Source organism: Syngnathoides biaculeatus, chromosome 2 (assembly GCF_019802595.1).
Source record: "Syngnathoides biaculeatus isolate LvHL_M chromosome 2, ASM1980259v1, whole genome shotgun sequence".
Lineage (NCBI taxonomy): Eukaryota > Metazoa > Chordata > Actinopteri > Syngnathiformes > Syngnathidae > Syngnathoides > Syngnathoides biaculeatus.
Window position 1 is genome coordinate 42,827,033 of NC_084641.1, and position 23,821 is coordinate 42,850,853.

Sequence of the window (23,821 nt, forward strand, 5' to 3'; positions counted from 1 at the left end):
TTGTAAAAGGCAGCGGGAGCAAAACCGAGTTTGGTTGTACTTTGACGTATTTAACAATGTACCTACTCATGGTATTTTTTTAACCTACTTCTTTCTTTGGGCTTGTCCCGTTCAGGGTCGTGACAGCGTGTCATCTTTTTCCATCTAAGCCTGTCTGGTGCATCCTCCTCTCTAACACCCACTGTCCTCATGTCCTCCCTCACAACATCCATCAACCTTTTCTTTGGTCTTCCTCTTGGTGTTTTGCCTGGCAGCTCAATCCTCAGCACCCTTCTAACCAACATACTCACTCCAAACCAGGTGGAACAGTGCTGCATTTTCAGTGATGCAGATTTTGTATCAGGCTGTGGAGGTCAAGGGGCTCACTAAAAGGGGAAGCTGTCAATTTACCCGTCCATGTACATTTCTACCCTCACCTATGGTCTCGAGCCGTGTGTCACGACCAATATGACAACAACATGATCGCAGATGCTAGAAGTCAAAATGATTTTCCTCTGCAGGGCTTTCATTAGGGATAGGTTGAAAACACAGTCATCTGGGAGATCCTCACAGTCGAAGCGCTGCTCCCTCAGCATTGCAAGGAGCCAGATGAGGTGAATTGGGCATCTGATTAGAATACATATTTCTTAATACTAAAACCTTCCACCAGGAGACCCAGGCAATGATTCAGGACATACCTGAGAGATGCTGGCCAGGAAAAACCTCAGAATCTCCCCAGAATAGCTGGATGAAGTGGGTCGGGAGAGGGAATTCTGGGCTTCCCTGCTAAACCTACTCACCACACGACCAGTCCTCAGATAAGCAAAAGAAAATGAATGGATGGAGAGATGGATAAGAACTGGCAATCATTAATGTTAATATATATTTTAAAACATTTGAATTTGTGACTGAGTGAAGCGTGTCGGGGACACTGGGTGTTTGCCCCTCAACAAGCTAGCAGACCTGTGTCTTTTGTGGATGCAGACTCACGTCGGCCCAATCGAATGCAGGATGGTGTGTTTATTTCATCAAATTCATTTAGGAAATTTATCCTGGCCAGTATCTGAGGGGTGGCACGTTTGCACAGCTGCAAAGTGTTGGCCTCACAGTTCTGAGGACCCGGGTTTAATCCCGGTCCTCCCTGTGTGGTGTTTGCATGTTCTCCCAGTGACTGCATGGGTTTTCTCTGGGCACTCATGTTTCCTCCCACATCCTAAAAACATGTATCATTAATTGGACACTCTAAATTTCCCCTAGGTATGATTGTGAGTGCGGCTGTGTGTCTCATGTGCCCTGCAATTGGCTGGCAAACCAGTTCAGGGTGTACCCTGTCTCCTGCCCATTGACATCTGGGGTATGCTCCAGCACTCCCGTAACCCTTGTGAGGATAAGTGGCTAAGAAAATGGATGGATGGATGGATGGATGGATGGACAGTGTCTGAGGATCATGGTGGCTTGACACAGCACTGTAACTGGCTGGTAAGCTTGGATGCCTTTTTTTTTTAAATCCAGGGACAATCAGTGTTATGGGTGAACGAGTCAGGGTTCAAATTGTTCAATAAATATCCTTGCCAAGATTGATGGTTGCTTGGATCACTCCTGCTATGATGATATGAGCTGGTTACTTATACAGTGGGTATGTAAAGAATTGAGATGCATTTACATTTTTCACTGTTATATTACAGCCAAAATCATTTAAGCTTGTTTTATCCCATTAATGTACACAGCACGCCATTTTGAAAAACAGAAATGCTTAAATTTTTGCAGATTTATCACAAACATACATACTCGTACTCTTTCCTCAGTATAACAATATTTAGCAGTACCACCCTTTTGAGCTAGAGTCTGGCATGAGTCTTTTTGGAAATGATTCAACAAGTTTTTCCACACCCGGATTTGGGGATTCTCTGCCATTCTTCCATTATTTAACCTATGTGCTTAGGGTCACTGTCTTGTTGAAAGATGAATCCAATCTCAAGTCCTTAACAGTCAGGAGAATATTTTCGTCTCGGATATCACTGTACCTGGCCCCATTCATCTTTCCTTCAATAGCACAGCACGATGACACCACCATGCTTTGCTGTTGAAACTGTATGAACAGCAATGTCTGTTTTTTTCCACACTTAGCGCTTATAATTATTCAGGGGAGGCTTCTGTTGAGCCACTCTGACATAAAGCCCTGACTGGTGGAGGGCTTGAGTGATGGTTGACTTACAAGAATTTTCGACCGTCTCCCGACTGCATCTTTGGAGCTCAGCCAACAGTGATCTTAGGGTTCTTCTTCACCCATCTCACCAAGGCTCTTATTCCTCAATTGCCCAGTTTGGCAGGACAGCCAGCCTGAGGAACGGTTCTGATCATCACAAACTGCCATTTAAGTACTATGGAGGCCACTGTGCTCTTAGTAACTTTAAGCATATCACCATTTTTTGATAACCTTGGCCAGAATTCTGGCTCTGAGCTCTTAAAGTGTATGTTAAGTCTTCAATTAACCTTTAGCTTATTTATGATGAATTCTAATCTGAAATCCATTATGAAGGAAACATTTTTATTTTTCGATTAACGGCAAAAAACGATTGCACATTGCTGGATATGCCGGAAAAACATGGCAACAGAGCGGAAAAACTTGAGAAGGGACATGACGTCAGAACTGAACAAACATTTCGGGGATTGGACTGCATTGTAAGAACGACCGTCATTTTTCCGATAATTTGAGCGATTAACATGATTCTGATTCTGGTCCCATGAAGACGGTGAAAAATACGAGCTTTATAAAGGCGTTAAAGGTTATCAATTTGAGCCAGTTAGAGAGCATTCATGTTCGAATGCAGACAAATAAGCTGGTGATGAAGTTGCTGAGCTAGCAGTAAGCTAGCAATCAGACCCAGGGAGGATGACATGCCTCGTGTTGGAAACAAAGAGTGGTAAGCATTCTTGAAGTTCTTGTTTTGTTTATTCAGTCAAAAACTGATAAATTGTAAAGGCGTCGATATCCTGAATGTATATACAAAGTTTTCGGTCTTGTTTTAAAATTATGCAAACGCCGTGTATTTAGTAAATTGGTACGCGACAACTATTTTGCGTGTAGAAGGCTTGTTTATTATTCCATCAAAACACACAGAAGCTGATAATGTAGTCTACAGTTTAAGTTGGTATATTTCCACAAATAAGGATTTTAATGAACAAAATCCGTTTAAAATGTCACATTAATTTGAGAGGAATAGCTGGTGATATCTTACATCACCATAAAAAAAATTTCAGGAGAGAAACTGATGGCATTAAACAGAGTACCCAGACCCGTAAAAAAAAAACATTTTAGTCACTCATGGAAAAAAAACGCAAAACTTTACACTGAAAGCTTTAAACCGGTACCTTGTGAATTTGTTTGGGCACTAAATGCTTAAAATACAAATGTAAGTGGGGTGGATGGTTTTGTTTATTGGACTGATATGGGTCTTTGAGCTGTAGAAGTTTGTGAATGTGATTGGATTTTCATTTATTATATATACCCACATGTGCTGCTGTGTGTTCAAAGATTTGTGACACCTTTCCTAATCCAGAGGGCCAAGAGTACAAAGGATTTAAATGTCTACATCCTGATTTTTTTCATTGTGGAAATGTTGACGTATATGTTTGCATAAGAAGTAAACATACACCACAGAACTAGAATCATAGCATTTTTATTGAACTGTATGCTTATATTTTGTATAAATATGCTCCAAAACATTTGCACAGAATTATTACTTTGTCTTTCAATAAAAGTACTTTGAGAACACAGAGGCTGAAATGATTATTACAGTATACTATCTGCTGTCGACAAATCTCGACATATCTTGTGCTAAAGCTTAGGCTTTGTTGGGATGAACTCTGCTGCCAGTGCTCTTGGTTGTTCATCTCTGAGCTCTGACATGGAATTTGTAAAAGCACGAGGGCTCTCAGAATAGGAGGTCAATAGTTTGCGCATGAGCCAATAGGCATAATATATTGTGGGCTTTGTTTTCACTGGTCTTGCTGTGGTGCACGGTTTTGTATTTTGGAAAGCCGACTCTTTATGTGGAAGACCATCTCTTGTTATGGGTTGCATTCTACTGCCATTTTTGTTGTGGTGGAGAGCTGCTAGATATGTTCTGATTATTTGGGACAGCCAACCAAACTGTGTGCGCCTTCGTGCAAATCTGATCACCAGACAATGGAAAGCTTCTAAGATTGATGTCTGGAATTCAGGTGTAAGCTTTTGCAGATCTTTGATCACTGCATCCGATGTGATGACATCTGTAAGTTTTATACTGGCCATAGTTCCACAAACAAGTGACTCTTTGTCCCACTGATAAATTAAATGAACATGACCACAGTATGGATATATCTTGGAATTGTGTTTATGTTGATCATGAAGGGGATTATCCAGGGACAGCCACGTGTTCTTTAGGTGGTCCCTGTTTTCTGCAGGTGCTGTGGCTGCAACGTAATACATATGATTTATTATTGATCTTTTCCAGAGCATCACTTCAGGGGACGAATATCCAATCTTGGTAGTTTTTTTTTTTTTTTTTTTTTTTTAAATCGAGACCTTTGGCAGTATGCCACACATTATTATTATGTTTTAACTCTGAGCAACGTGGATTGTTTGCTTTTAAATCGTCCCGAATAAAGGCTGCGACTGACTTGTGTCTGTCTGTAACCATGCTCTTGATGGTCAGCACTTCAGGTTCTGTCACATACGATATGCATCTCTCAAAGGCCAGTAGTTCACAAGCATTGCTGTTTCCAGCTTTGTTGCTCTGTACTACCTGGATTTCGACAACTACTTTAAAAGTTTGTTCTATTTAAGTATAAGAGCCATACTTAGCTGAGTGACCAGGACTGTCATTTCTGCAGTCTTCAGCAAGCTGGATTCCTTCAGGGATTTGTCTGATTTTCTGAATTAGCTTTGCTTGTTTTCCCCCTCCATCCAATTAAAATTGTGGGTGCAATTTAAAAATTTTGGTGACGCTGATATGTTTGCCTGGTAATTGATGAAATTAATTATTTGCAGCATTTGTAAAATAGGGCTTATCCGACAACCAGAATACAGGATAGCTGCCGACAACATTAGGTTGCCAACTGACATCTGGTTCATCAATGGTTGACTGTCCTATGTTCTGTATAATGCGTACCATTGTTCCAAATCCACTGCCAGGTTTGTTTTCGATGTGAGCTTGACTTGGGCCAGTACATAGAGGACATATGTCAAAGAGATTCAACAAAATTTTCTTAAACACCGTACTTTGCACTCATTGACAGGGTCCGAAGCTTGTGGTTTTTCTTTTGCGGCCTCTATTTGGTCATATATAACTTCCTTCTGGGCCTCCTGTAATGAAATGTTCGAAGGTTGATATTCTTTGTCCTTTGCATCATTCAGGTTGTTATCCTCACTTCGATCCAGTGGCTTAGTTGGGCTGAGCATTGACATAGCAGTATTCTGGTTCTGCTTTTGGGGAGTGCTAGAACCATTCCCACCAAATGGAAAAAAAAATCCAACGGGATCAGTCTGCATTCCCCTGTCCATTGCAATATCAGGTTGGACTGTGTGGGTACTGTCAGTTTGGGTACTTTTATCAACAAGTTTGCAGGCTATATTGATACCTTTGGAATGAGTATGGCACCATTTTTACAGATTGGTTTTAGCTTACAATCACTGAGGAATTCTTGAAACGAATGGGTTTTTCTTTGGGGTACAAAGGCAAGGCTCCAGGCGAACGCTAGTCCCGCAACAGAATGTTTACCTGATGTGACGTCAGAGGTTAGCCACACGAAAGGAGGCGATTTTCAGGCACGAGACACTAGGTCAAAGTTCGCGGGCTTTAATTCATAAATATATTTTTCGGGAAAAACATCGAACAAGATATGCATTTTATTGTACAGTTCAACATATATTTTCATCTAGATAAGATAATTTGCGTTAGAAAATAACACATTCCATACCTTTTAAGGCAGTTCTTTGCCCTCAGGATTCTCATTTGTTCTGACACAGACTGTGAGCTTTAAAGTCATATAGATAGGTGTGTGGTTTTCCTAATCAAGCCCAGTCAATATAATCAAACAGCTGGACACCAAGGAAAGTTGCAGAACTATCTTAAGGACGATCAAAAGAAATGGACACCACGAGAGTTATATATTTGATTGTTACAGAAAAGGGTCTGAATACTTATTATTATTATTATTACTTATTATTATTATATTTCAGTTTTTCTTTATTAATCTGCGAAAATCTCAATTTCATTTTTGTTCTGTCAATACGGGGTGCTGTGTGTACAGTAATGAGGAATAACATGACCTTAAATTATTTTAGCAAATAACTGCAATATAACAAAAATATTAAGGGGGTATGAATAGGTTCTGTTCCCACTGTATTTACTCACCTGAACATCTCTCCAAGTTCTCCTCTGAAGATGGCCACCACAACGGGGAAGCCGACACAAGCAGGTACCAAGTAGAGCAGAGCAGGCTGATCACAGACAAATAAAAAAATACATGTAAACTCCTCCATGAGTGGAGGTGGCATTTTGGAACACTGACCTTTAATGTCTCACCTGTGCATGTTTGAAGGTGTGCATGACAAAAATGGTGAGGCCCAGTCCAAAGATGTATGCTAAGAAGCTGGAACAGAAGTATGTCCTGCTGTTTTTTTTCAGACTGAGAACAAAAGAACAAGCAATAGTAATCAAGGTGAATCAAGAAAACTAGAAGGATAACAGCAAGGAAATCAAAAATGAAAAAAACAGGAGAACAAGAAGGGGAAAAAGCAGACGTAGATTAAATAGAACAAGGAGGCATATTAGAAGGGGTGGGGAATCCACAGCAAGAAGTACAAAAAGGATTAGTAAAGACGATAAATAGATACAAGTAAAATCAGGAGAAGAAAGAGTACTAAGAAAATATGCATGAGAGACATGAGTCAAAGAAAAACAGAAGTGGAACAAGGTGAAAAAAGAATGAGCAGATTTCAAGCTATAAAATATGTTATTTTTAAACATTTGGAGAAATTAAAAATATTTTTTCCACTAAACAATCTTAAATTGTATAGAATATTTGGTACGTGAATAAAGCCTCCTATAAGTTTGAATCAATAAATATGAACACCTGATAAATCAAAATGGTCCATCAGTGCTGAGCTAATTTTAGAACAGACACACTGGATCATTGCATTAGTTTGAGGCAACTTGCGGCCACCATATTGGTGAACACTGGTGTGACGAAGTACTAAAAAAATATACTCACAATTGTTTACTATTTCAGGCTTTTAACTTTTTCCCCCATGAAATTCAACAATAATGATTATTTGCTAAAAAAACAAAGTATCAGTTTGAACATAAAATACAGTTTAAACCAAAGGTTTGTATACACCATGGAAAAACTATTTTGTCTGACATTCTGAAGTCAAATCAGACTAAGCCTCTCATGTTTCAGGTCAGCCAGGATCACCAACATTATTTTGGTCTGTTAAATGCCACAATACATAAGGGTCACCAAACGTGCACTTGGCACCAGGACACATTAGGTAGGTCAAAGTTCAATATGGGGTCATGTCGTAGTAGACTTGCGACCGCATGTCTAAGACACTCGGGTGAAAAGAGAGACGGAGCTGTCAAATGATCACAACCTGGTGCAGAGTTGGCTTTGATGGTGGGGAAAGATGCTGGTCCCACGTGGTAGGCCCAAACATATTGTGAGGGTGTGCTGGAAAAGGCTGGCAGAATACCCTGACGGGACTTTCAAATCCCACATCTAACAGAACTTTGCTCAGGTTCTGGGGGAGGCGGGAGACACAGAGTCCGAGTGGACTATGTTCCACACCTTGCTGAGGCCACCGACCGTAACTGTGGCCATAAGTGGTAGGTGCTTGTTGTGGTGGCAATCCCTTAACTTGATAGTGGACAAGCTGAAGAAGGAGTCCTATCGGGCCTTTTTGGCCAAACTGTGGTGGAGGTACATAGTATAGTACACAATACACAGACAGCTCTTGGATACCAGTTGGCCAAGCGGAAAGTCTGGGCATCCCTGCTAAAGCAACTGCCCGAGCAATCCAACCCAGGTAAGCAATAAAAGATAGATGGTTACATTGAAGAAAATATTTGAACATATTGCAAGTTCTCCCACTTAGAAATCATGGAGGGGTCTGAAATTGTCATCGTAGGTGCATTTCCACTGTGAGAGATAATCTAAAAAAAAAAAAAAAAAATCCAGAAATTACAATGTATGATTTTTTTTAAATGATTTGTGTGATACAGCTGCAAATAAGTATTTGAACACCCAGTCACTGTGATTTGATGGGCGCGATTGATCCCGCGCGCCAACGCACTCGCAAATCTGCTGTTGAGCACGAAAAATCATACGAGTAAAATTTGTTACGAGTAGAAATACATAAGACATTCACAGCACACATGAAAACCAATCCAGCGCAGTTAACCAGTTTTTCTTAAACATGGAACCACAAGGTCTCCTGCTAGTTTACCTTCGGCTCTTGAAGGGGTAGACTCATAATTACAAACACCGTCCACTCACAGAGTCTGGTCAACGTAGAGCAAAGAGAGTTAGACATGTTGCTTGTGTTTTCTCTCGATAATAATGGTAAAAGTAAAAAAAAAAAAATTAAGTGTTGTTGCTTTAATCAATGTCGGGGTATGTGAATAATAGTAGAAAAAGTGTCAAAACTGGACAAGATTTTCTTTTTCTTTTTTAAGTAAAAAAGGTCTGGTCTGAAGCCAAAGTAGAAAGTACAGGATGAGATGATGTATGTTAAAATTCCACCTTGCCACAGCCTGATCGAGCATGAAAGCACAAATACAGAGCACAAAAAGAATTCCGTAATTTAATTTAAAAATTCCGTATTTTGACAATAGATACCGTCGTAAATTACGCTGGATAATACATCATGATGAAATAAAATAATTTGATTATATGAATACTTGGTTTTGAAATTCAATGTCTATTGACCTCTTTAAAAATGTCTGTCTCAGTGCAATGTCAAATTATGATTAAGGTATTAGTTTACAACTACATACTCGGGTATAACAAATCGGTAAGTTATTTTAAGGTCTTGAGATTCCATCCCTAATCACACCCGCAACTTTACCTGTGGGGATGACTGACCACACCCGTACCTTTTTTCAAATGTGAGTGACTGAACACCTGTCTATCAGATAGAATTCTGACCTTCAAAGACCTGTTAGTCCGGCTTTAAAAGTCCACCTCCACTCAATGTATTATCCTGAATCGGATGCACCTGTATGAGGTTGTTAGCTGCATAAAGACACCTGTCCACCCCATATAATCAGCAAGACTCAAACTTGTAACATGGCCAAGACCAAAGAGCTGTCCAAAGAGACAAAATTGTACACCACCACATTGCTGGAAAGGGCTACGGAGAAATTGCCAAGCAGCTTAGTGATAAAAGGTCCACTGTTGGAGCAATCATTAGAAAATGGAAGCAGCTAAACATAACTGTCAATGTCAATCGGAGTGGATGCAAGATACCACCTTGTGGGGTCTCAATGATCCTTAGAATAGTGAGGAATCAGCCCAGGACTACACGGCAGGACTTGGTCAATGACCTAAAAAGAGCTGGGACCACCATTTCCAAGGTGACTATTGGTAATACACTAAGACGTTATGGTTTGAAATCATGCATGGCACAACCAGAACATGTCAAGGCCCGTTTTATGTTTGCCAATGACCATTTGGAGCATTGAAGATTGGTCGTGGTTGGATCTCTCAACATGACAATGACCAGAAGCACACAGCCAGGAAAACCAATGAGTGGCTCCATAAGAGGCATATCAAGGTTCTGGCGTGGTCTAGCCAGTCTCCAGACCTAAACCCAATAGAAAATCTTTGGAAGGAGCTGAAACTGTGTTTCTCAGCGACAGTCCAGAAACCTGTCTGATCTGGAGAAGATCTGTGTGGAGGAGCTGGCCAAATTCCCTCCTGCAGTGTGTGCAAACCTGGCGAACAACTCCAGAAAACGTTTGATCTCTGTAATTGGAAACATACAGTAGGGTACTGTACCAAATATTAACATTGGTTTTCTCAGGTGTTCAAATACTGTACTTATTTCAGGGATGAGAATGACCAATTTGGAAAAACACTGAAAATGTCTGTCGATGGTTGGGTGAGTTTCCTCTTGGATATTTTTTGCGCGCGCGCACACACGCGCGCGCACACACACACACACACACCACACACACACCACTTTGCCGGGAATGTCCACTTTTTGTATGTGTTCGGTTAGACATGTTGATACCGTTTTCGGTCCTATCTGCACGGTTATACTTTTTTCAAGCCATGCCCGTCTGAAACAGTTTTTGATTCCAGCAACCTTGTCAATTGCCCTCGCTCGAGTTTCATCCTTTTTTTTCCCCCCCAACACAAGTTACACTGCGATTTCTGAGAACCGAGAACACATGTACATGGCAATGGTGAAACTCGATTAACCACTAACATGATTGGATCGTTATACTGTATAACTCTGTTGTCCAATCAAGTAATCTGCCGCAAACAAGTTTTAATGTTTATGTCGCAAAATGCAAATATTTACACAACCGAGCAAGTTAGAATGGCATATGATAGTCGTGCTTGTGCTAGCACTAAGCTGAACTTGCAGCTTGGAGCTCGCCACCGAGAGGCAGGCACACAATACCCTACCCCCCCCTGAAATTTTCTCAACAGATTTGCGCTTATCTCGAGAATGGTCATTTTGGTCTGAAAAAGTCGGAAATCCGCCGATCGGTGGAAAATTCTCATCCCTGTTATTTGCAGCTGTATCACACAAATCGTTAAAAAAAAAAAATAAAACATTGTGATTTCTGGGTTTTTCTTTTAAGATTATCTCTCTCACAGTAGACAAGCACCTACAATGAAAATTTCAGACCCCTCCATGATTTCTAAGTGGGACAACTTGCAATATACCAGGCTGTTCAAATACTTATTTTCTTCACTGTAAATGTCACAATTTCTTAGATAATTTTATATATTTTTAAAGGTCAAATGTTTACATTCACTAAAAGTACTGTCTTTAATTTAAAGCCAGACATTTTTCTCACACAGGCAGAGCAGTGCCATTTTTGACCATTTTCACTGATTTTTTTTTTTTTACGGAAAATTTTGTTCTATTGCTTTAGAAACATGCAACCTACCAAAAAATTTAACACTTTTCTTTCATCAGAAAAAAGTACATTCCTACTTATTACCATTCTTTAGTGAATAGCAGTTGAACATTGGTTTCTTGAAAATACTAATTCCGAAGAAAAACTAAGAGCTTTTTGTGAAGATACATTTCCAGCAGAACTTTTATCTTGATGCTACTTTTTTTTGTGATACCACAAAGAGGGTTAGGGTTTCCTACTATATTAGAACAAATCACAAAAAGGGTACTTTGGAAAATTTATTGCAAGAACTACACACCACGGATTCATGAATTTAGCATGAAATTGGTGAATTTGAAAGCATTCTCCGGCCATCATCAGCTCCACTTATTGCAGCTGCTTGATGCACCTTCTGTAAATTAAAAGAAAAAAAAACACAAAAACAAACATTGCTACAGTCTGGAGTGGTTCATCAAAGGTTCCAGTACCTCAGTACCTGTCACAGTGATCACCTGTCACGCCTTGTGGTAGTTCTCATTGATATGACAGTGGTAGTTTTTAGCAATGTCACTGTCTGGAAACATGACTGCAAACACTTTTGAATTATTTTCACAAGATTTGTAATGGGTGCAGATCACACACGATCTCTGCCTTTAACGAGTCTGTTTTCGTGTATTGAACTACGTTCACAGAGCCTGACTTCTGGCTGGTTGAAGTCGATGACTGGACAACTGTAGGTGCGCATGCACTGCCAGTACTGGTGCTTGGTTGATCCCTACTACTGCCTGAAGTTGATGCTTCACTATCTTGATATTTTGACAGAAACAGATTCATACTAACAGAAGATGAGACAGTCTTCGCCAAATCAGCGTTTCTCCTGTTTTTCTGGTGCGACTCCAGTGCTTTGACACCCATCTTTCCAAGCTGGTAACGCTGTTTGCACAGATGACAGTAGAACATGTCCTGATCTTTTGGATCTTGACGAATCCAGCTCCCAAACTCTTTACTTTCAACCCAAGCTTTTTGAAAAATGCACTTCCCCATGATACAAGTATTCTTATTGGATCAATCAAAGAACTACGCTATGAAGACAAAGTGAAATGCCTTCTCACAAAAACAAACAATGGAATATCAACGACAAGATGGCGACTATAAGAAAAACGTTGTGAACACAGAAAGACTTCCCTTGGGAATTTCTGGTTTTGGACGCCAGACGGATCTCTATTTTTTTTTTTAAATAAAAGATTAATTTTTTAGGGAGAATTTTGGCGGTAGAGGTCCTCCCCCTTTGATTTTTTTTTTTAATTTAAGGCCTTTTTAAGGACTTTTAGGGGCCCCTAAATGGACCCTCAGAAATTTAGGGGGTTTTAGGGACTTTTAGGGCCGCGTATGAACCCTGCTGTAGTAAAGTAAATGTATGTAACATTTCATACACCAGGTAACTCAATGTGCTTTATGTGATGAAAAGCACTTGAATACAAAGAAATAAAATGGGGGGGGGGCCCAGATAAAAATGAAAAATAAATAAATAAATAAATAAAAAAATATATATATATTAGATTAAATTAAAAATAGCGTACAGTGCAAAAAATAAAAAGTGGAAATAGAGTAATCCTCTCTACTTTGCGCGTCACCTATTGCAGCTTCAGTGCATCGCGGGTTTTTTTCTATCCCACCCCAAAAGAAAACAGATCAGCATACATAATGTACCATATTACCGGAAAAAGTATTGATACAACGCGACATCCCCGGCGAAAAAGGGACCAATGAAAGGAAAAAAAAAAGGGGTTCTGATGGAGCTGATTGGCTGAGCATCACCGAAGCCCCACCCAGCAACTCTCCTTCCCCTCCCTTATCTTTCCGATCTGCCATTTGCTTGACTGTGTGATCGATAACCTCTCTTGTTCACAATGCCGCCAAAGCGCTGTGCTGATGTTAAAGCTTCCCCTGATGCACCCAAGCGGAAGTGGAAGATGCAAAATGAGAGGATTGTTCTAAATGGGAGCTGCATTCGCTATGTGGAAAGCGGATTTCAAAAAAAAAAAAAAAAAAACAGACAATGAGGAAGGTGATGATGATCGGCGAAAAAGTTAAAGTTTTGGATATGATCAAAGACAGCAGAAGTTACGCTTTTGTGCCGCCATTATGGTGTGAATGAATCAGCGGCGAGTTACATGGACCCTCCCAAAGGTGCCGAGCCCATGGGAAGGGGGACCCATGTTACACTTTCAAGTGTGCCTGGCCACAAGGCACTCGCCTAAGAGCTCAACCTCCAGGCACTGTGGGTAGATTTAAAATATGTAGTCGAAGTAAAAGAACAAGAGGATAAGTGGATGTGGCAGCACTAATAAACAGAGTCGGCTGGGTAAAAAAGTTAAGTAGAAATACAAGTAGGATAAATAAATGGGGAAAAGGGGTAGAACAACCAAGAGAACAAATATAAAAGGAGGGATGAATACAAGAATTAAAAATGAAAATGAGAAAAAATAAAAAAAAATGATGAATTCACAAATTAGACAGGAATGGGAAGCAACGGTGACAGCAAGGATCCTCATCTTTTGAGTTACCTGATATCAAAACGTAGGAGCAGCGCAATGAAAATACCTGGGATGACAATGTCACCCAGACCCAGCATGGCAAAGTTACTGGCATCCAGACCTTTCTCCAACAAGTCCTGAGGAAAGACCACTGGCAGGGACAAAGAGAGGACATATCAATATAAGTGTCTGTCTGTCTCTCTCAGTCTCTCTCTCTCTCTCAGTCTCTCTCTCTCTCTCATCTCTCTCGATCGAGAAGCTAGAGAGAGAGAGAGAATCTCTCGATCTCTCTAGAGAGCTCGGTCTTCGAGAGCTCTCATCTCTCTCTCTCTCTTCTCTCTCTCTCTCTCTCTCTCTCTCTCTCATCTCTCTCTCTCTCTCATCTCTCTCTCTCTCTCTCATCTCTCTCTCTCTCTCTCTCTCTCTCTCTCTCTCTCTCTCTCTCTCTCTCTCTCTCTCTCTCTCATCTCTCTCTCTCTCTCTCTCTCTCTCTCTCTCTCTCAATTCATTCATGAAATTTTTATCAGTTGCCAGACACAGTGGCGTACTGAACAGTAATGTTAAATGCTGGATCGCCCCTTACCACCCCAGGAACATTTCACTGCTCTGGAATACTCACATTTGATTGGAGCTTCAAAGGACTTAGCCACTGTCACCATGACATTTGTACCAAATACCTGAGAAGATCAGAATGTGAGCATCATCAAAAATTAAGCTTATTTTTCAAGCTCTGTAGTTGGTGCTCACCCAGAAGATATCGTAGACAAACAGCCCCCCTAGCAGGATGCATCCAGTACTGACATTGTTCAGGTGCAGAAGCTCCACCCCATTGAGGGCAAAGGCCAGACCAAAGAGATTGTTGGCGATCCAGTGCTACAAGGCCGCAAAAACTATATTAATTGGCTGTTCCAAAAAAGTACTAGACAACTGTGCAAGATCACATCTGTTCAATACCTTTTTGAACACATACCAGACGCCTACCACACTGCTGGCAAGCAAACAGACCAGGTTATTGGTGTCAAACTCATAGTTGATGATCTCTGCAGAAACAAAACTACCGTGACCATCAGTGTATGCTGTCAAAATGATGAGGATACATATGCTTCCTTGATCTAACCTTCTTTGGCCTCGCCGGCACTCTGTGTGAAGAGAAGCTGGTACTGCTTGTTTGGCACATAACCAGGAAAGATTCTGGAGAGGAGAGGACTTGGAGACCAAAAACAAGAAAATTAAGGCAGGTTAACCAATGCCTGGGCGGTGCTTAATGATAAAAGCCATGTGATTTACCTCATCGTGTGAGAAAGCGCCAGCACTCCTAACGCAAAGAAATAGACCGACAGTAGCAGGTTTATGTAGTCTTGAGAAAACACCTGCAATAAAACCACACAAGACCAAAATTTCATGCCGTGTGCCTTAGCTACTAAATACACTTTTTTGTGTGTTGTATTTGGTTGTTGAGTCAAGCAGAAAGGAGGCTATCTACTGAGTTTCTTGAAAAATATTCTCTATTCAGGTACCGTATTTTCCAGACTATACGTTGCTCCAAAGTACAAGTCGCACCAGCCATAAAATCCATAAAAAAGAAAAAAACATGTTGCACTATTCAAATTTTTGGGGGAACTTTATTTGATAAAATCCAACGCCAAGGACAGACGTCATTTAAAATTATAAATGACCAACAATTTAAAATAAAAATAGAATAGAGGCAACAACAGGCTGAACCGTATGCTTACATTACATGACAACTGAGAACGTGCCTGGTATGTTAATATAACATATTAAGAGTTATTCCGATAACTATAGCATAAATAACCTACAAAGAAGTTTACCAAAACCATCCGTGTCACTCCAAATACCCGGTAACTAAAATCCAATGAAATTGTCATCCTCTGTGTCACTTTTAAACAAGTCCACCAACTCCAGAGGTAGAAAACGCGCCGCTTCCTCTTCTACGTCGCTTATGTCAGACTCATCATCAGTTGCAGTTAGAACTAACCTATTCCAGCTTTTCTGAATCCGGACAGGATGATTTTGGTTGTTATGGAAGCCCATACCGTTCACCATCGCGCCATCATGATGGCAAATCAAATTTAATTACGTTCACGATAAACAGACGGAAGTCTCAACGTCTGCATGAATATTAATCTAGCGACGTATGAAGCACCACAAGTCGCATTCATGGTAAGAAGTACTTTGGTCATCATTGGTGAGAAACGTTATTAAAATAATCTGTGGTATATGATTTTCTCTTCAATGGCATTTTTGTTCAGTCCTTCTCAGTTGTTATAAGTTACAGCTAATGTTGAAATGTTGAATTTTCAGAAATAGCAGGTACAGACACACGGACCTAGAGTGCCCTCTTACCGTTGTCAGTGTGAAAATAACCGAGAAACGACTCGGAAAATGGATGAATGGATATAATAATGTGTTAATAATTTCACATATAAGTCGCTCTGGAGAATAAATCGCACCCCCGCCCAAACTATGGAAAAAAAAAAAACTGCGACTTATAGTCCGAAAAATACAGTAATGCATTTGAGTCAGGTCAAACTAACATTAAAACATGACAGAAATAAAAGGGTGCTAACCTAATGTAAATAAAACAGACTTAACACTAGCAGGTTTATGTACAACCCTCAGGGATAGGACTAGATTTCTATGCGACAAAGTTTTGTCACCTGGTTGCAAGGCATATAGTATTAAAATCATATGAACATTCCACAAGCAATTCTTGAATGAAAGTCCTCTCCTAAGCACCAACATGTTTTTCCCCATTTTGAGCTCATTATAAACACTGCACAATCCTTTGTTATTGTCGTCGCTCTTTTGGTGTTTGCATTTGGCTCTCATAACGACATACTGGTGATTTCTGTCGTGCAGAGAAGGTTTGTCCTATTGAGTTGCCCTAGTTTGTTGTGGGCGGCAACGCAAATGACACGGAGACAGTTTGTCCTAGTGGGGTTGCCGTAGTTCAGTGTTTAGTGTCCACAAGCGCAAAAGGGTGGAATGCCGATCGTATTGGAATTTATGGAAAAGCTTTTGACAAAGGTCGCTCAAAGACAAAAATATGAGTACCACTGAAGTTTTCAACAAGAATGGACAGTCTTTGTGGAGAGGGAGGGTTCTAATGTGTGTTTAAATTCACATATGGGGAGTATGCCAAAGCATTCGTATTAGACGTTGCCAATAAATATTTTGCCGACTTTGCATAAAGACAAAATAAACGAATAAAAGACACGCCTTTGTCTACCAGAACTCTTCACCATTGGACCAGCATGAAGAAAAATCCAATTTAATTCCGTTCACGATGAACGGATGGAGTCTAAACACCTGTGTGAAACTTAATCTGACGATGTATGAACTCCAAAAGCTATCAGCAAATCCGTACAGCACTAGCTGTTGATTTAATGGTAAGAAGTACTTTTGTCATCATTGGTAAGCAACAGCATAATGTTATTTAAAATAATTCAGAGCCGTATTGTACTTTAAAAATGTTGGGATTACATAAATCCGCAAATACACCTGTAATTAGTTTTTAAAATACTGTATGGCTCTTTTGAAATTACATTTTAAAATATTTGGCCTTTATGGCTCTCTTAGTCGAAAAGGTTCTCGACCCCTGAACTAGTGGGTATCTGCGTCTCTCAACAAGGATTATGTTCCAGAGCTAATCTCCACATCTCTCTCAGCTGTTCACAAACTAATAACATTTTGAGCCAAGTGGAGAGGAAAACCAGCATGTTACCTTGAAGAAAAGGTAGAGTCCAAAGAGAGTACAGCTGGCGATGATGGGGAATCTGGCGGCATCTCGGCTGGTGATGGTCTCTGGCATGTCTGATGCATTCTGAGGACAACAGCAGGTGCAGTTAAACACTTCTGGCCAGTCTTATTCAAGTCTTTGACAAACAAAAGTATGTACACTGGACAAAGAAAGTATAGAGACCCCTTGAAATGTTTCACATTTTTTATATTGCACCAATTATCGAAACTCATTTAGTTCATATTCTTTTCGTCACTACCCCATATTGACAGAAAAAAAATATTGTTGAATGAATGAAGGCCAAATTTATGTGGCTTTATTAACAAACATAAAATGGAATATCAGACAACCATCAGTAATCAGACCCTTCGCTATAAACCTCTTTTTTAACTAAGGTTCTCAAATATCTATTTTTTTGAACAAAATAAGATGAAAATTAACAAACAAACAAATAAATAAATACAAATAAACAGTTCTTTGACCTTTGAACATTTGAACATGAACTGTTCTGAACATGGCTTCTTTGGCCTACTTCTTGCTAGAAGAAACCTGGCACCGCTTCTTCTCACATACAGTAGCCAAGCCACATTTGGAACCTTCTGTGCTTTAAGCCCCTGGATCCTGATTTGGTTGATGCCTTTCTGTCAGGTTTACCAATTAGACAATTATTAAACTGGACAAAAAGGAAGCAAAGATACCGGTTCGAGTCTCACGAGGAGAGAGGAGAGGAACTGTCTCGTACAATTCACCACTGCACTCTCTGATTATCCTCTCCTCAGCGCCTCAATTTATTTAGTTTCAAGAAGCTCCTTATTGACATGGATGTTACAAAAAGGAGACAGCCAGTAAAACAGTTGGAAACAAAGTGTATTTGTTTGTTCATGTGTGTGTGCATGTGTGTGGAAGATTGCTGAGTACATGTGTGGTCATCATTTCTTTAACAGGCAGCAGGTGCTCCTGATTCTAACAGTTCTGATGATTAGATGTTTTTGTTCTTGATATCTCCTGCTAGGCGGCTGCCACGTTATCTAGAGCAGAGCAAAGCATTTCTGTATTGGATGTATAATAATTATATTCACAATTATTCCTACAATTTCACAACGACAGACATCACATTGTCAAACTTCAGGCATCTGTTGAAAAGAGCGTGCTGATGGAGAATGCAGTGCAGAGCAACGGCCTCCTCCACACCCTCCTCTTACAGTTTCTTTTGAACAAGTGCTACCAGTCTATTTTTCCTCCCTGTCATTGCGAGTTCCATCAGTTGTTATTCCAACAAGCCTCTTCCATGGCAAACCAGCATTCTCAAATTTAAGGGCTTTTTAGGGCCATTCTGAGAGGCTGACATGGAAAAAATTTAGGGCCATTGTGGGAAATCAAGAGTAAGGAAAAAAGACTCACCCAATGGTGCCATCGGCTGTTCTTGGTTCATCAAAGGTTCCAATACATCAGTACCTGTGACAGTGAACACCTGTCGCCCCTTGTGGTAGTTCTCATTGATATGACTATTGCCAACGTCTTCACATAACAGTATACAGAAAAACAGATTCTAACTACAATTCCAACTATATACACAAATGTCTTCTACTGATGTCTGTCTCAGCACCCAGACTCTAGCTCCTTGAGCCTACCCAGTGCCTCCTCTATTTGCTGCTGCAGAGGTCCCAAAGAGGCTCTCTTGTCCTTTGCTCTGCCTCTGAGTGCATTGGCCTCGGTGATAAACCTCAGCTTCCTCTTTTCTTCTGCCTGCTCACACAGCCTGTCAGCCTTCTCAATAAGCATAGCTATGTCAGTCTCTAGTCTGGATTTTTTGGCTTTGAGGCTTTCTATCTCTGCCTTAGCTGCCTTCCTCTTCTCTGCCTGTTTTGATGCATCCTTCTTCTTCTTTTCCTCCTCTAGATGCTGGACGTAAATACTTCTGGCAGAAGACGCAGCGACCAACAGCTCTCTTGTGACAGGCACCATGTCAGGCCCTCCATATTGCTTGACCACCTCCACCATTTGCCTGCGAGCAATCAGTGACTCCTTACTTAGGTTGTCCTCGGTGACCTCCTTGTTTGTAGAGAACCTTCTTTCCACAGATGCCTGTCCATGGGACAAGAGCAGCAGCTGCTTTATGACGCCCCATAGCTCCTGGAACTGCTGGCTTTCCTGCTGATGCAGAGTGGAGTGGAAAAGCGTGTCCAGCCTGTCCTTAGAGATGTTGAACTCAGAGAAAGCAGCCCTAATCTCCTCATCTTCTTGGATCTTTTCACTCAGTCTGGAATACTGGAACAAAATCCTGTCGCAATTGCTTTCCTCCACCCTTCTGTGATCCACCATGATGTGTAAGGTTTTTTGGAGTTTTTTTGTTGTTGTTCTCCTTTTCATCTTTCATGGCAATGTGCCGGGGGTCCATCGACCTTAGTAGGCGGACTAAACTGTATATGATGGGGGCCTTCTCCAGCAACTTTTCTATCATCTTTACCAGGAAAGTTTGGCAGCTCATTCTAAATTCCTGCTTTACACGGTCGGTTGCAATGCCAGATTTCAGAAGCAGTCTCTCAGCAGCAAAGCCTATGTCTACTTTGGATAAATCCACCCATTGTGACTTGTCACCCACATTAATCTTGACATGGGTGGTGAGGGAGGCTGCCTTTTCGTTCAGGACTTCAGGCTTGATGAACTTTTCCATCAGAGTCTTGATGAGAGTGCCCATGTCCTTTGCGATGAAGGGAAGCATAGGCTTGTCAGTCTGGTACAATTTCAAGAATGGTTCCACCAGCCTGGAGCACATGAGAAAGAAGTGAAGCTTGGCAACAAAGATGGGGTCCTGTGCTGCTTTCTGAACAACAGTGAAGGAGCTGTTGGTTGGGCAGGTCACCTTTTTCGTCCTTGCTGCCTCACAGTAATCTCGCACATGTGGCATCAGGGTGATGGCTCTCTCTGCCACATTACTGTTTTCAAGCCATCTGTGCTTGCAGAACATGAGAGGGAGAGTGTCGAATCCAGTGACTTGTTTAAAGTCCTTGCGCCTGGCAGGTGCATCGCGAAACAAGTTGTAGAGCCTGGACAGAAAATATTCCACCCCCCATCCAGCTGCCTGGCAACTGATTCGAAATGCGTTATGGAGGACGTGGAGACTGCAGCTTCCAGTCTGCAGCATACGGCGGGTGGTCATCTTTTCTATTTGTTCTTGAATTGATTTGTACAGCTTCCAATTAACATTGGGGCCGTCCATCGAGAGCTGGAGCAGCTTTTGGTGACCGAAGTCACACACAATAGGGTACAGACGCTCCTGAAGATCAGTTGCTGCTGAATGTCCCAGGAATTCAGAGGTGAGGTAGCAAGTGCGGACCCGGTCATCAATCCACAATCGCACATGAATGTCCAGCTGCTTCTCTTGCATCTCATGATTGAGAGACTCATCAAAGAGGAGGACATACTCTGATTCAGCCTTCACTTTCTGCCTCAGTAGAGATGAAAAGTGGGCAGCGATGCCAAATGTAGCCAGGTATGAAGTCTTCCTTTCCCCACAGTGGTAGTTTTTAGCAATGTCACTGTCTGGGAACATGACTGCAAACAATTTAGAATTATTTTCGCAAGATTTACAACTGTAATGGCTGCAGATCACTTTTAAAGTCCACACGATCTCTGCCTTTAACGAGTCCGCCTTCGTATATTGAACTACGTTCATAGAGTCTGACTTCTGGCTGGTACTGCTCGTACCACTGCCTGAAGTTGATGCTTCACTATCTTTATATTTTAGAAACCGATTCCTACCAACAGAAGATGAGAGAGTCTTCGCCAAATCAGCCTGTCTCTTTTTTTTTTTCCCCCGGTGCGACTCCAGCGCTTTGACGCCCATCTTTCCTGGCTGGTAGCTCTGCTTGCACAGATGGCAGTAAAACATGTGCCGATCTTTTGCATCTCGACGAACCCAGTTTCTGAACTCCTTACTTTCAACCCAAGCATCTTGAAAAATGCACTTCCACATGATACAAGTTGGATCGATGAAAGACGTAACGAAGACGAAGTTGAAATGCCGACTCACGGAAACGAAGAATGGAATATCGACGACAAGATGGCGACTCGTTGTCAACACGGTGACTTCCGTTGACAATTTCCGGCTGTTTTAGACGCCAGACGGATAGCTATTTTTTTTAAAAATAAAAGATCTTTTTTTTTCGGGAGAATTTTGGCAGTAGAGGTCCTCCCTTTGATTTTTTATAATTTAAGGCCTTTTTAGGGGCTTGACCGGTTTTCGCGGATTTTAAGGACTTTTAGGAGCCCCTAAATGCACCTTTGAAAATTTAGGGGTCTTTAGGGACTTTTAGGGACGCGTGCGAACCCTGCCCATGCACGATATCACCTTGTGGGGTCTCAATGATCCTGAGAAAGGTGAGGAATAAGCCCAGGACTACACGACAGGACTTGTCAATGACCTGAAAAGAGCTGGGACCACCGTTTCCAAGGTGACTATTGGTAATACATTAAGACGTCATGGTTTGAAATAATGCATTGCACGGAAGGTTCCCCTGCTTAAACCAGCACATGTCAAGGCCCGGCTTAAGTTTGCCAATGACCATTTGGATGATACAGAGGAGTCATGGGAGAAGGTTTTGTTGTCAAATGTTCCATTTTGGTCAGAATTCCACTAACCGTGTTTGGAGGAAGACGAATGATGAGTTCCATCCCAAGAACACCATCCTTTCTGTGAAGCATAAGGGCATCATGCTTTAGGGGTATTTTTCTTCACATGGGACAGGACGACTGCACTGTATCAAGGAGAGGATGACCACGGCCATGTATTGTGAGATTTTGGGGAACAACGTCTTTCCCTCAGTCAGAGCATTGAAGATGGGTCGTGGCTGGGTCTTTCAACATGACAATGACCCAAAGCACACAGCCAGGAAAACCAGGGAGTGGCTCCGTAAGAAGCATATCAAGGTTCTGGCATGGCCTAGCCAGTCTCCAGACCTAAACCCAATAGAAAATCTTTGGAGGGAACTGAAAATCTGTGTTTCTCTGTGACAGCCCAGACACCTGTGTGATCTAGAGAAGATCTGTGTGGAGGAGTACGCCAAAATCCCTCCTACAGTGTGTGCAAACCTGGTGAACAACTACAGGAAAGGTTTTAACTCTGTAATTGCAAACAAAGGCTACTGTACCAAATATTAACATTGGTTTTCGCAGGTGTTCAAATACTTATTTGCAGCTGTATCACACAAATCGTTTAAAAAAAAAAATAATAAAAAAAAACAATCATACATTGTGATTTCTGGGTTTTTCTTTGGATTATGAAAGATGAAAATTGTAGACCCCTCCATGATTTCTAAGTGGGAGATCTTGCAATATAGCCTGGTGTTCAAAAAACTTATTTTCTTCACTGCAGTTCTCATATTTACTCTCTACTCTCACTTGAATGCTTCTTGCTTGTATAATATGATGCAATGGAGAAATACGCACTAACAAGCACTAGCACTAACAAGCGCTCCACTGAAGAGACGAAGAAGTCACAACCAGGATGATAAAGATGAAATCACAAGACCGAGATGGAGAGAGGACGTCACAGAGATGCGACACAAGAACTTGACGCGCAATGGAGAACGTGCTCCGACTCACCAAGATGCAACACAGGCACTCGGCGCATCAACGGAGGACACCTCAGTTACTTTGTTTCCTGACTGACGTCTGCATTGCTTGTCACACGCCTGCTTACGTTTGTTGTCTATCGCGTTTGCTGCTTCGGGCTGCCCTAACTAAATAAAAAGAGACTTGGAGATCTGAATAGAACGGGTTGGAGATGGTGAAAGAGACGCATCCTCTTCTCTTCCTTCCTTGAGAAAGTGCACTTGAAATCTCCTTGGTTGCAGGAACCTGGTAAACTATCGTCCCGGGGACTGCAGATGGCCCGCGAGTCTGAAACCCCTGCTCTAAAGTGTTCAATCTCAGGGGTGTCGCAGTGTCACTCCTCTTCAAACATGATGCTTCCAATTCATGCAATGCATGACATCAACATAAAGACCAAAACCGAAGTGCACCGTTAATGACTGATAAAATAAGTGTGATACAATCTCTCATGCAGTCGACATTATTCATGGTTGTCATAGTCATGTGATGGCAGGTTACAAGTTTCTCTCACAAACGCATTCACACAAAATGTATGTTTTCATGCATACAAACAAACAGCAACTCCCATACTCACTCGAAAGCCCGATTCGTATGCTTTTTCTCTGAGCTCCTATGGACAAGGCAGATGTAAATGGACAACAAAGGAAGAAACAAACAGGATCAGAATTAAATCGAAGAAGCAACGCAGGGAAAAGCACAGTTGATTTTTCATTCGACAGTGAAAGGACAATCAGAATCAGCTTTATTGGCAAGTATTTTACAAGACAGACGAGGAATTTGTCTCGGTACTTGGAGCCACTCAAGTCTCTGAC

The 23,821-nt window shown here is 41.3% G+C and overlaps 1 protein-coding gene and 1 long non-coding RNA gene across 11 annotated transcripts in view; one reads left to right on the plus strand and one right to left on the minus strand.

Moving 5' to 3' along the window:
* The window catches only part of hm13 (histocompatibility (minor) 13), a 78,973-nt gene that overhangs the window by 29,543 nt on the left and 25,609 nt on the right, over window positions 1–23,821 (minus strand). For 4 of the 10 annotated variants that reach the window (XM_061806578.1, XM_061806549.1, XM_061806587.1 and 1 more), the window contains exons 2-10: window positions 17,382–17,480; window positions 14,924–15,006; window positions 14,754–14,842; window positions 14,591–14,676; window positions 14,384–14,509; window positions 14,256–14,313; window positions 13,667–13,787; window positions 6,549–6,651; window positions 6,378–6,463 (exon numbers count right to left, since the gene is read on the minus strand). In XM_061806578.1, coding sequence (XP_061662562.1) covers window positions 6,378–6,463; window positions 6,549–6,651; window positions 13,667–13,787; window positions 14,256–14,313; window positions 14,384–14,509; window positions 14,591–14,676; window positions 14,754–14,842; window positions 14,924–15,006; window positions 17,382–17,480 — 851 coding nt within the window. Of the gene's footprint in view, window positions 1–416; window positions 607–677; window positions 793–4,240; window positions 4,435–6,377; window positions 6,464–6,548; window positions 6,652–13,666; window positions 13,788–14,255; window positions 14,314–14,383; window positions 14,510–14,590; window positions 14,677–14,753; window positions 14,843–14,923; window positions 15,007–17,381; window positions 17,481–23,821 lie in introns of those variants that run through there. The other 6 variants (XM_061806508.1, XM_061806529.1, XM_061806518.1 and 3 more) reach the window with 4 other exon arrangements.
* The window catches only part of LOC133493338 (uncharacterized), a 64,097-nt gene that overhangs the window by 12,398 nt on the left and 27,878 nt on the right, over window positions 1–23,821 (plus strand). The gene's annotated exons all lie outside the window — the stretch shown is intronic.